This window comes from Equus quagga, chromosome 15, assembly GCF_021613505.1.
Source record: "Equus quagga isolate Etosha38 chromosome 15, UCLA_HA_Equagga_1.0, whole genome shotgun sequence".
Taxonomy (NCBI): Eukaryota; Metazoa; Chordata; class Mammalia; order Perissodactyla; family Equidae; genus Equus; species Equus quagga.
Genome location: NC_060281.1, coordinates 33,569,900 through 33,582,460, shown reverse-complemented (window position 1 = coordinate 33,582,460; position 12,561 = coordinate 33,569,900). Strand labels below are relative to the sequence as shown.

At 44.4% G+C, this 12,561-nt stretch overlaps 1 protein-coding gene across 1 annotated transcript in view; it reads right to left on the bottom strand.

Moving 5' to 3' along the window:
* Positions 1 to 10,655: 10,655 nt before the first annotated feature.
* Positions 10,656 to 12,561, bottom strand: part of LOC124227051 (HLA class I histocompatibility antigen, alpha chain E-like) — a 45,754-nt gene continuing 43,848 nt past the window's right edge. Inside the window, exons 2-5 of the mRNA XM_046640964.1 lie at positions 12,118 to 12,393; positions 11,891 to 11,995; positions 11,245 to 11,286; positions 10,656 to 10,872 (exon numbers count right to left, since the gene is read on the bottom strand). Coding sequence (XP_046496920.1) covers positions 10,733 to 10,872; positions 11,245 to 11,286; positions 11,891 to 11,995; positions 12,118 to 12,393 — 563 coding nt within the window. The 3' untranslated portion in view covers positions 10,656 to 10,732. The remainder of the gene's footprint in view (positions 10,873 to 11,244; positions 11,287 to 11,890; positions 11,996 to 12,117; positions 12,394 to 12,561) is intronic.

Here is a 12,561-nt window from a genome sequence, read left to right as displayed (position 1 = left end):
CTTCAATGATGCATTGGTTGTTCAATAGTATGTTGTTTAGTCTCCACATCTTTGTCTCTTTCTCAGCTTTTTTTCTTGCAATGTTCTGATGGATAGCTACAATTTTCTGATTTTGTCTTCCCATTTATCTCCTTACTCAGGGCTTTGTAACCTCTTGCTTTTTTTTTCCAGGTATAAGGGCCTTGTTGAAGATTTCTTGTAGAGGGGGGTCTTGTGGTGATGACCTCCCTTAGCTTTTGTTTATCCAGGAAAGTTTTTATTTCTCCACTATATCTGAAGGATACTTTTGCTAAACAGAGTATTCTTGGCTGAAAGTTTTTGTCTTTTAGAGTTTTGAATATACCATCCACTCTCTCATAGCCTGTAAGGTTTCTGCTGAGAAATCCACTGAAAGCCTGATAGGAGTTCCTTTGTAAGTTATTTTCTTATGCATTGCTGCCCTCAGTAGTTTTTCTCCATCATTGACTTTTGCCATCTTCACTACTATATGCCTCATGATAGGTCTTTTTATATTGATGTAGTTAGGAGATCTATTGGCTTATTTCACTTGCATTTCCAGCTCCTTCCCCAGGTTTGGGAAGTTCTCTACTATTATTTCTTTGAAGAAGCTTTCTGCTCCATTCTCCTTCTCCCTCTGGAATACCTATAACCCTCATGTTGCATTTCCTAATTGATTCAGATATTTCTCAGAGAATTTCTTCACTTATTTTTAGTCTTAGTTCTTTCTCCTCCCCATCTGAAGCATTTCTATATTTCTGTTCTCAATATTGCTGATTTATTCTTCCATAATATCAGCTCTATTGTTCAGGGAATCCATATTCTTCTTTATCGCATCCATTGTGTTTTTCATCTCCAATATTTCTGATTGATTCTTCTTTATAGTTTCAATCTCTTTTGTGAAGAAGTTCCTGAATTCACTGAACTGTCTATCTGCATTTTCTTGTAACTCCTTGAGTTTTTTTTATGATAGCTATTTTGAATTCCCCGTCATTTAGATTATAGATTTCTGTGCCTTCATGATTAATTTCTGGGTACTTGTCATTTTCCTTCTGGTCTGGAGATTTAATATATTTTTTCATATTGCTAGATGGTGTGGATTTGTGCTTCCACATAGTGGTAGTATTTGATTGCTGCTTCCACCTGCTGCCACTGGGTGGGGATCCAGAGCTGCATATTCTGAGCCTGCCACAATCCACAGCTCAGCTCCCAGCCCACCGCTTTTCAGTACCTGCTGAACTGTGGCACTGGGTAGGGGGAGGGGCACTTTCTTCTGTGCCATCTTGGGAGCTTCATGCTCCACCCTAATTATCTGCTCTTTTGGGGTGTTAGGTTGATGAAGATACCCCAAGGATAGCTAGTCACCTCTGTGTGGTGCTTTCCCCTGGGTTCTGAGGGATCTAAGAGAGTGATGGTGTTCCCACAGAGGGCTGTCCCCCCTTTTCTCTTGGAACCACACACAGTCCCTGGGTTGCTGCCCTTTAGGAGGAAAAGAAGATTCCTCTTACATTGTTCCACTTCCTCAGGGGGACTGCAGCACCTCCACCTGCAGACTTATGGCTGTGTGGGTCTCTCAGATATCTTTTGTGCTGTGTGGATGTCCTCTGTTGGAATATGAATGTCCTTTTCCTTGTATCTTAGAGAGGAGAGCTTAAGGGGAGAGCTTACTCTGTCATGATGCTGACATCAGTCATCCAGTGAGAAGCTTTTAAAACTAGCAATTTCTGGTCCCCACCCGAAATCAAAATAAATGAGAATCTTTGGGGTGGACACTGAGATGTTAGTCTTTTTAAAAAGCCCTTCAGATTATTCTAATGTGTAGGAGGGTTGAAACCACTGGTTCAGAGCATCAAGTCTTGCTTTGCTATGTCTGTTCCCTTTATGGGCCAACATTGCTCTCTCTGATGACAAAAAACAAACAGAGCAGAACAAGTTGCTTTTGTTGTTTCCTTTGAAGTAATGATATGATTTAATTTTTTATCTGCCCTGTTTTCACTGTTGTGGCATATTTAACATGCCTGAACCTAGTCATACCATGCTGTGTTTATAATATGCCCACTCTTTTGTCCCTAATTTCCTGTAACCGTTTTTTAAAAAATTTTAAAGTTACTTTTAAAATGTATTCTTATTTTTAGGTGGAAGACAAACTAGAGAACTTCGTTGGAATTCCTGGCAAGACATGTTGAGGAATAGCCCCTGTGCACAATTCCCACCTCCAAAGTTGACAGATCCTCAGGAAAACCCATGGCTGGCTCCACACTTGCAGCCCAGTTCATCCTGGCCCCAGAGTAGTGCTCAATTCCTAGAGGACTCTTCAAGGAAAATCTAGAGTTACCCAGGGGCTATTACTCTTCCAGTGATCATGTGAGTATTTCAAACTGATGCATGTTCAGCTCACACAAAACCAAGCATGCTGTTTACTACTTAGTACAACAAAGAGTTAGCATAACACAAAACACTATAACAGTCCCAAAGATTCAGTGTGGGGACAATCTCAATGTCCTAATGTATTCCTAAGGGCACGCTAGTGTTAAAAAGGAGACAACAGACCCTAAATGCAGTCACTTGTGCTAAGCCCTTCATTAGCAAACCAAGACCTAACCTAACTGCAGTCTCAGCCTCTCCCTGGAATGTAACCTTTAACCAGTCAACCTGGAATTACCTAGTCAGCACTACGGAAGAAATCCATCCAATAGACCCCTTCTGATCCTCTTAGGGTGACCTTGCTTGAAATGGTATATTCTTTACTTATAATTTCCTTTTTCTGCCCTCTTTCCACCTTTTCTTTTCTCCCCAAAGCCCCAGTATGTAGTTGTATAGCCTAGTTGTAAGTCATTCCAGTTCTTCTATGTGGGATGCCACCATGGCATACTTTGACGAGTGGTGTAGATCTGTGCCCAGGATCCAAACTGGAGAATTTTGGGCTGCAGAACATGTAAACTTAACCACTTAGCCACGGGCTTTTTAAACCCTTCCTTTTCTACAGCTTAGCAAAGCTCCTTTCTATTTGCTAGATGGGATGCTGCCTGAATCATGAATTGTTGAATATAGCCAGTATGAACTTTAAATTTACTCAGTTGAATTTCTATTTAATACTAGCCTAGAGACATAATGATAAAATATGACTCATTCCTGATTGTTTTGGGTATCTATTTCAGTTTGTTTTAATCGTCTTTAAAACTACGCATTTCTGTAGCAAGAAAGGCTGAGGTACCACTATTCCTTTCCTGAAAGGCAGCATTTGTTTTCCTAACTGAAGAGCCTTTGTTTGTTTGCAAAAATAGAAGAAGAAAAAGAAATGAGATGAAGTTAAAACAAAGGTCTTAACACAGCACTTTTGAAGGTTGGGTAGACCCCTTTCTGGTCCCCCCAAAATAAAGTGCCTCAAACAAGATGGCCTTATTTACTTAACTTGGAGGAATTTAAAAAGCAGGAAGGCAAAGATTACAATGATAAACCTGACATGCAATCACTTTTCAGGCAGATTAATCAAGACAAAGATAACTAAAGAGCCAGAATAGTTTGGCTCAACCCCTCACTGGGACCCAAAGCCTTATACACAAGAGTGGGTAAAATGGTCTAGGTTGGCTCCTTTACACAGGAGCTCCACACACTGTGGCACTAAAACCCATTGGTCAAGCCCTAACATGAGCTGTAGCGATACTGAGAGAATATAGAAATGTAAGAGTTGATAGGATTAAGGTGAAAATTTGGATGAAAATGGAACGTTTAAACAGGCTTTAAGAGGAGAGGTTATGTTTCCTTTACCTGAATGTTTTACGAGAATGGATATTATGTCTGACAGGGAAACACTTTCCCTACCTAGTATCGTGTAGGGGAGGAAGAATTATTCCTCTTCCCCGTAGGTCCTTCTGGCTGGTCTAAGAATTATTTTGACACGAGACAGAATGACAGGAGAAAATCAGACAAGTTTAATAACATGTATACATGAGAGAAACCCAGGAAAACTGAATAACTTGCTAAAATGGCAGAAGCCATTACCTTAAATACCATCTTCAACTAAGGACAAAAGAGGATGTTGGGGGTAGTGGTTTGGGACTTCAAAGAAAAGGAAGGCAATTTACATGGAGATGGAAAAGCAAATGTTTGGTAAACAAATGTCAACCAAACCTTGTGAAGACAAAGAGATGGAGAGGACTTTGATTAAAAGGCCCTTGCTAGGCTCCTCCCTGTCTATCACACCTTATTTATATTATACTATAGTTATCATATGGTATTAGCTCCTTCCTGGAACAGACTTTCCATCTTAAATTCTTTTAGGCAGCTAGGGGCAAGATCAAAGTTTCTTTCAGAGTTTTTTGTTTTTAAAAATAATCAAACCAAAGAGACACATTTTGGGTTGGGAAAATTCTGGTCCCCCACAATTGTAAAACAGAAGGCATGTAAATCCATCCTTCAAGCAATATTAATTGCTTACATTCAGTGGAAACCAAACAGTGTAGAATAGAAGCTGCAGTGCAGTGCAGACACATTCTCTGTACAATAGCCCTGCATGGAGCACACACTGAGGCTTCTGGAAAAGCCCCTGAGTCCTTCCCAGTGTTGACTAATGGGATTTTGAACTAGAGAATTTCTATTCAAGAGGCAGTTACAGGCTTGCTATTGGACATTAATTGAAACTACCTCTATGACTGAAGGACATAAAATAATCTTGAAACCTGAAATAAACATGAGGTCTTAGATAAGGTTGGAGAAACACTCTAATGTTGAGGACAGTGTCCAGAAGAGTTCCATAGAAAAGTGGAGACAGTTTATAGAGGATAATGTTACCAGGGAAATGCAGGGAGGATACACACATGAGCAGGGAGCCTCTTTTCCCCTAGGACTGACTTTGGAACTGCATGAGGAGCTGCTGGATTCCATCACCACTTTAACAGTGTCCTATAAACAGCTCTCAACCAACCTACAAAGAGCTGCTTGGTTTGTGGATGGCAGTTCCCAGGTGAAAAGACAACATCTAGTTTGGAAGTTCACTTCTCCGATCAAGGAAGGTAAAAACAGATCAGCTTGATGAGCTGAATTGTGTGATGTTTCCCTAGCAGTTTTGGAAGAATTGAAAATGATAAAATCCCCTATGTTTTGGTTTTTACCAACTCATGGGCAATGGCCAAAAGCCTGGCCATGTGGTCAGGCAGAGGGCAATGAGAATTTATTCCTAAAGGAATGCCTATAAGGAGCACACTCCTATAGAAATCACTATGGGAATTTGAGGGGTGGGTAAGTAGGACATTCTGATGCTCATCACAAGAACCCCCTTCTGGATTTTGAAGGTGATTGGAACTGATGGGTGGATATCACGGTGTCCTCACTTCAGATGGCCACTTGAGTCCATGAAATAAGTGGACATGGGGGGGTGGTAGCAATGCAGAGATGGGCTGAGTCTAGACTTGTCTTGCATCCTCTGAGGCACAAAATACCAAAAAGTACTGTTCTGTCTGCCAGCAAAAGAGATAGAGACTGCAGAGGGCTATGTGGCCGATTCCCTAGTGGGAAGGCCTTGAACATAGCTGGCAAACCAGTCTGATGCTGGTGGCCCAGGGGGCTACAAATGGGTCTTGACGGGAGTAGATATTGACTCTGGATTGGGCTTTGCTTACCCAAGGGGAGATACAAATACTCAGAGTGCTAGAAAAGAACCAGAACAGAAGATATCGCACCAATTTGGACTGCTGAGTCACATTCCTTCAGAACAAAGGACATACCTTACAGCCCATATTGTCCCATAATGGGCAGAGAGATATCACTTCTCAGAATGATAGCTTGATAGAGAATTTGAATGGGCAATTTGAACACTGGTGGTCTAAAATGGGGTGGGGGGATACAGAGGTATGAAGGGCTGGCTTACACACCTTCATGAGTGAGTGCTCAGGCTCAACATGAGTGGGGCTACAGGAATGTTTCCACTAAAGTGTTTCCTATCTTTTTCCTGGAGGATCTGTGGAGGAGGGGTGAGGCAGGATGGTCATATGACTACAAAATTATTCCCAAGTGGGGAGGTCACTGATATAACTATGTTTTACCTTAACTTTCTTCCTCCAAACTGATGCAGTGGTCTCATGACAGGGATGCAACTACAAGGGGCAGAAATGGGAATGATTCCTAAGCAAGAAACTGTACCTGCATTTTTACACGTTTATGTCAGAATTCCTAAGGGCCTGAAGGGATGGGTTGTGCCTTCACCCCATCTGGTAAACTGTGGCTGACAGTGAATGCAGCTATATTGCCTAGTGGTCAGTTAACCCGCTAGTTCTGTTCCTATGTGACCCTCTCCTCTATGAATGGGAGTGGACTGAGGAGGAGGAACCATTAGACTAGTATCGTTGCAGTCTAGATGAGCACAGTGGCCAAACCTAATGTCCCTTCCAAAGGTTGAAAAGTTTGGTGCAAACGGAGTGAAGCAGAAATAGTAGCTGAATGTAAAGGAATGAATAAATGGGATATGTTAAGAATGAAATTCAATATTACATTAAGACCTCAGAAAAGGTGTGAGCAAGAGGTGATATTGTCTCTTAATTCAATTATCCAGATGCCTGAAAGGGTGAAGCCATGTATTGCTGGGATCATTTCTCCTTCTGGAACCTGATCAAATGGAAGCCTGTAAACCCAAGTGGCTTTGTCCTGGGAGACATACTCATGCAATAGGTGATGGACTGGACTAACTATTAATGACTGAATGGGGATCAAGTAATGCGCCAGCATCTTTTACCTGTTATGGTCCTTTTAGTATAAGGGATCTGTGGTCAAAGACCAGAGGGTGGCCAGAGGTATAATAAAAAACATTTGGTCTTTGTCCCTGGTTCCTGGCATAGAGCTTCCCAAACCCTTGGAGTCTGCTGAATGATGAGCGTCTTTGGGATGCTAATGATTTGACTCTTGGCCCAGAGGTCCTAGATAGCTTCAGGGTGGGGGCTGGTCTCCAGAAAGGCCAAGCCATGATTAGAAAGTTCGAACTTTTTGCCTCACTCCTGACCGCCAGGGGGAGGGGCTGGAGGTTAAGTCCAATTACCAATGGTCAAGGATTTAATCAATCATGCTTACATAATGAAACTTCTATTAAAAAACATAAAATGACAAAATCTGGAGTGCTTCCAAATTGGTGAGTACATCCATGTGCTGGGAGGGTGGCACACTCCAAGTCCATGGGACAGAGAGGCTCCTGCCCTCAGGACCCTTCTAGACCTCACCCTACTTACCTCTTCATCTGGCTGCTCACTTGTATCTTTGATAATAAACTATAATAACAAGCATAGCATTTTCCTGAGTGCTATGAGTTCTAATGAAGCCAGGTACCTGAGGGTTACTGTAGATATTCGATAAGAACATGATGGCCTTTTGACCTTGTTCCCAATGCAGACACAGATGAATCTTGTCAATTTTCTGCTTTCTTGTTTAACTCGAGGGGTGACCTGGGTCTCTAAGATCTGTGAGTTTGTTTTGCAGAAGGAAGAATATGCCTTTGGGGAGGCTGGGATCACTAGATGGCCAGCTCCCAGCAGCCATTGCAGATTGTCCAGGGGCTTATTTGGAGTGACCCCTTTGTTGCTCTGAAGCTCCTCTTGCCAAGCCCGTTAGCTCTATAAAACATCCACTGCTTTTTGCTCTTGTGAAGGCGGATTTGAGAGAACCCATGCTCCCACCTTCTCATCTTGGCCAACTCAAATGGAGACTTTCCCCATCTCCAAGCACCAATGTCTCAGTGTTTGGCTTGCTGTGCACTGGGCACATTGAATTTGAGATTAAGAGGCTCGTTATCAGTTACAGCAAATTATAGAACTTAGGAGGAGAAAACCCAACTTCATAGCCAAGTGGGACAGAAGTGCAGGTGATGTGCGCCCATGGTAAAATGGGGACAACTTGTGTCTTAAATGAAGGCAGTCTTCTAGGACTGAGCCCTTAAACCTAAGGGGTCTGACACTAGCTCAAGATAGTGTCAAAATTCTCTGATTGTAGGACACTCAGTGGGTGGCTGAGAACCAGAGAATTGGTTGGTGGAGGAAAAAACCCTCACCATCCCCCAAAGAGAAATTCAGAGTAAGAGTAAGCAAGTAAGGCTCTACCTTATCTTGTCCCAGAGCAAAGGATGAGCAAAATATAAGCATTTATATCATGTCCTCAGGTCAATTACCATCTGTTCATGGTCCAGACTTTGGTGGCACTACATCTAAACTAGAAAAGTAGAATGATGTTTTGGTATTTTGTTTGTTTGTTTTGTAGTCTTTTTTGGGGGTCCAATAAAACGTAAATGTTAAAGATTCTCTCCCCAGAGATATTTCAATGTATATATGTAAATGTAAATGTTATTGTAAAACATCAGTGCGCACACAGACCAGACCCTCTGAAGTCTTACAGACCTGGGTGTTCTAATCCTAGTGAGAGACAAAGGCAGGGCGAGGCATTTTGAATAATCATTTCACCATCCCGCAATGCCACTCCACTTATTTGTGAGTATAAGCTGGAGTAGACAAAGGGGGATCTAGTAATATAGTAGCAAGGGGATGAGTGATGTCTTTTATTAGTCACTTGTTGTCCAACCAAAGTTGGGTGCTTACAAAGTATCAGATAAAGTCCCATCTAGATCTTTGCTCCAAGAATTACAATTTGTCGTTCTTTTTCCATCCTTTACCCCCAAACACCTACATTAGGAGAATTCCACACTTAAAGAGTTTTGGTAGGAGGCAGAGACCACCTCTCTCCATAAAAGAGGAAAACCCACTTTCCCAAACATTCTTGCAGATGGACACAACATGAAGCTCAGGCTCCGCCAGTCAGGAGACCACGTCAGACTCTGACTCAGCATGTGATGACATGGAGAGGCTGGAACTGCGCAGAATGCATTTGGCAAGGGTGGCATGAGTGGCAGCAACAATATCCAGTTGCCAGGAGCAGTGGCGGTAGAAGTCCCAGCCGCAGGATCCAGTGTCCTTCACGAAGGGTGTCAGTGGTGTGAGTAGTGACATCTGCATCCAGCAGAAGGGGCAGTGGTTCCTATGTGGGATCTGTCCTATGGTGGGGTTGTAGATTCTGTTTCTGGCTGTGTGGCCTCAAGCCTGTTCCTCCAAATAATACTAGATTCCAACATTTTATGTATATATACATACATACAAACACACACATACTGCTTTATGTCTAAATTAGAAAAAACTTGGATTCCATTGTTTGGTCCAAGAAATCAATCTGGGGAATAGCTTCAGATAGCAAGCATACAGAGATTTTCATTATGCTAAACTGTGAACCACTTCCTGAATGTTCCACTTGACTAAACCCTACAGCAAAGAGAACGATATGCGTCTCCTAAAATCATGTCTCATAACTGATCATATACGTCCTCCCTCTTCTTTGTAATGGGAAAAAAGCGCACTTTTAACTGTGATTTTAAGACCCTGTCCCCACCCTGTGCACTCTCTGTCACTGACCTTAGTAGTTCCCAGTGTGGCTGAGCACCAGGACTGCTTGTGGGGCTTCTTACAAAACACTCAGGCCTCTCCCCAGACCCACCAACTCAGGGTATTAGGTACAAGACCAAAGAATCTCTTATTTAACAAGCCCTACAGGTGAGGCTGATGCCCAGCCATGTGGGAATCCTGGTCTATGTTCTTGCTACTAAATGTGTGATCTGAAGACCAGCAGCATCAGCAGCACAGCATCTTGTTAAATTCAGAATCTCATGCTCTCCTCCAGACTCTGAATTTTAATGTCCAGGGGATTTCTGTGCACAGGAAAGTTTGGGACTCCCTAATCTCCATGCCTGCTAGGCATGGAGCCAGAAGTGTGTAGTCTGCCCTGGGTATGTGGTCTGATCAGATCCCTCCTGAACACCATAGCACACAATTATACTTCCCTCTTCAGGTAACGATCCTTGACTTATGAGTCCTATTTTCCAACCAAGTATAAACCTAAGGTAAACTCTGCTTTATAAATCACGAGTTTAGATTGGAGCCAGCACTAGGATGACTGGAGCTAAGGGCCAGGAGAGAGCAGGCTGCAGAGCAGGAGAATCCCAACAGGAACTTCTCTGGGATGAGAAATTTTGGGGTCCCTCCTTCTAATTCCAGAATCTGGCTCCTTTGAGAAGGTTGGGGAAACTTGGAAATGGCGATCAAGCCCTAGAAGGAGGCAGAGCTGGATGAGTCTGAAAATTCATCTCTGGACACCATGTGCCTACGTGCAGGGCCTCCTCGTTTTCCAGGGACAATGACAGGCCAAACAACTCCTGCTGCTGTCAGAGATGGGGGGACATCCAGTGGAGAATGAGACATGAACTCATATACAAGAACAAGAACAGACACAATCCTCTAAAGAAACAAAAAAACAACAAAGAAACACCCAAAAGCGGGGCTGAGGGCTGGACCCAGACCTGAGCCTAGTCTGATCCAGTCACACAAAGCCATCGCTGCCCACAGTCCTGGAGACACAAAAAGGCCTGGGTGATGTCCGAGTCCTAGTGATCACAGGTTCTGGTGGACAAGGTTCTACTGAAAGGACCAGAAGAAAGGAGCAGAGAGATGACCCAGCCGAGGAGTGACCATGTCAAAGCCCACGATTCACTGAGCACTGAGTGGACAGAGGTCCTGTCCACGCTCAGCTCCTCACAGCCTTCTCCTGTCCCCACCTCCGACAGACTCAGCACAGCAAACAGGCAGATTCTGGAAGATTCTCGGGTCTTCCATTTATTTTCTCTCCTAAATTTTAGGAATCTTCTTATTTAATTAACTCATCAATCCTTCATGGCAAGAATTTGAAAAAACATTCTGATTTTTATTTTCAACGAGGTAGTGAGAAGTTGCAGCTCAGTGCAACACGAAGTTGAGACAGGGATGGAGATGGCCCGGCCCCACCTCTGCTGCAACAGGAAGGCTGATCAGGGAAGAGAACACAGGGCAGTGTGGGGAGGGGTTTGTAGTGGGCAGAGGGTGGGCCAGTCTCTCCACCTCCTCACAATATGCCTAAAGGAATATTCAGATAACCTCTGCAAAAAGAAAAGTCAGAGATTCCTGAAGTCGCCATGGAGGGAGAGCATAAACAAATTTTACGTCATTCAGTCCCCAACAAGGCAGCTTTCTCACGCGATAGAAGAAAATAATCATGAACAATTTAAGTCAGTGACTGTAATTGGCAACATCGAACACCCCACTGCATATTCAAAATGTCCCAACTATGGAATCCCCATAACCTTGTCCTGCCCCTGTGCCCCAACCCCTCCCTACTTCAGACCCTCCAGGGTCTCACCTGCTGTGAGAGACCATTCAGAGCTCTTGACACTGTCGCTGCCTGGGGTAGTATAAACCAGGATGTGGTCAGAGCCCACAGGAGATGAGAATAAAGGAGGAAGTATGGGGTGAGTGAGCTCCTATCTACACTATTACAAGGGTCTCAAGGATCAACCTTCCCTCCATCCTTACTTGCAGCCTGAGCATAGCTCCCTCCTTTTCTATCTGTGGGAAGAAAACATCCTGTGAGAAGCCAGGAAGGAGGCAGGGCCATGAGGTCCTAAAGGAAACCCCTAGTCCTAGACCCCAGGGAAGTTTCCAGAACTGTGATTACAGACCCAGGGCAGGATCAGGAAACATGACGACAGCATATGTGTGGGGACCAGATCAACCATTTTCCTGGAGGTCTGTCCTCAGCAGTGACCTTCCCCTCTGTCCTGTGACTACTAGGAATCAGGTCCCCATCACTAGACTCATCAAGGTGATAAATCTATCCTTCATTATTACATGTGCATTAATAAAAAGTGTTAGGAAATAGCGTGCCACACTAGGAAAGAACAGGTGGGCATGGATGGTGCTTCCCATTAACGAGGCAGGAAGAACTTCTACCTGGGCTTCAAAACCCCCAGTGGGACAAGAAAACTCAGACCACACCCCTTCCCTACCTGAGTGCTTCTTCCTCCAGAACACAGCTCCAGCCACCACAGCTCCAAGGAGACCCAGGCCAGCAATGACGCCCACGATGAGGATGGTGGACTGAGGAGGCGGCTCTGGGAAGGGAAGGGAAGGTGAGGGCCCTGACCCCAGCTCTCAGCCCTGACCCTGCTGAAGGTCTCCAGAAGGGCTCCTGATTTCCCGAGAAGAGGCTCTGAGCCCACGGCTCCCTCCTTACCCCATCTCAGGGTCACGGGCTCACGTAGCCCCTCGTGCTGCACATGGCATGTGTATGTCTGCTCCTCTCCAAAAGGCACCACCACAGCCGCCCACTTCTGGAAGTTCCCGTCCCCTGCAGGCCTGGTCTCCACAAGCTCCGTGTCCTGGGTCAGGTCCTCCCCATCACGCTGCCAGGTCAGGGTGATCTCCGCAGGGTAGAAGCCCAGGGCCCAGCACCTCAGGGTGACCTCATGGTCAGAGATGGGGTGGTGGGTCACATGTGTCTTTGGAGGTTCTGAGGAGAAGGGTCAGGAAATTCAGGAACTTTGAATCCCTCCTGGGCCACTGAAGCAGCGCTCATGTGACCATCCTGAGAATGGACAGGACAACTGGAGTGAGGGAAGGGAGCACAAAATCCAGACACCAGCCTGGATACAGGGTTTGGGGATAATCTCTTAGTCTT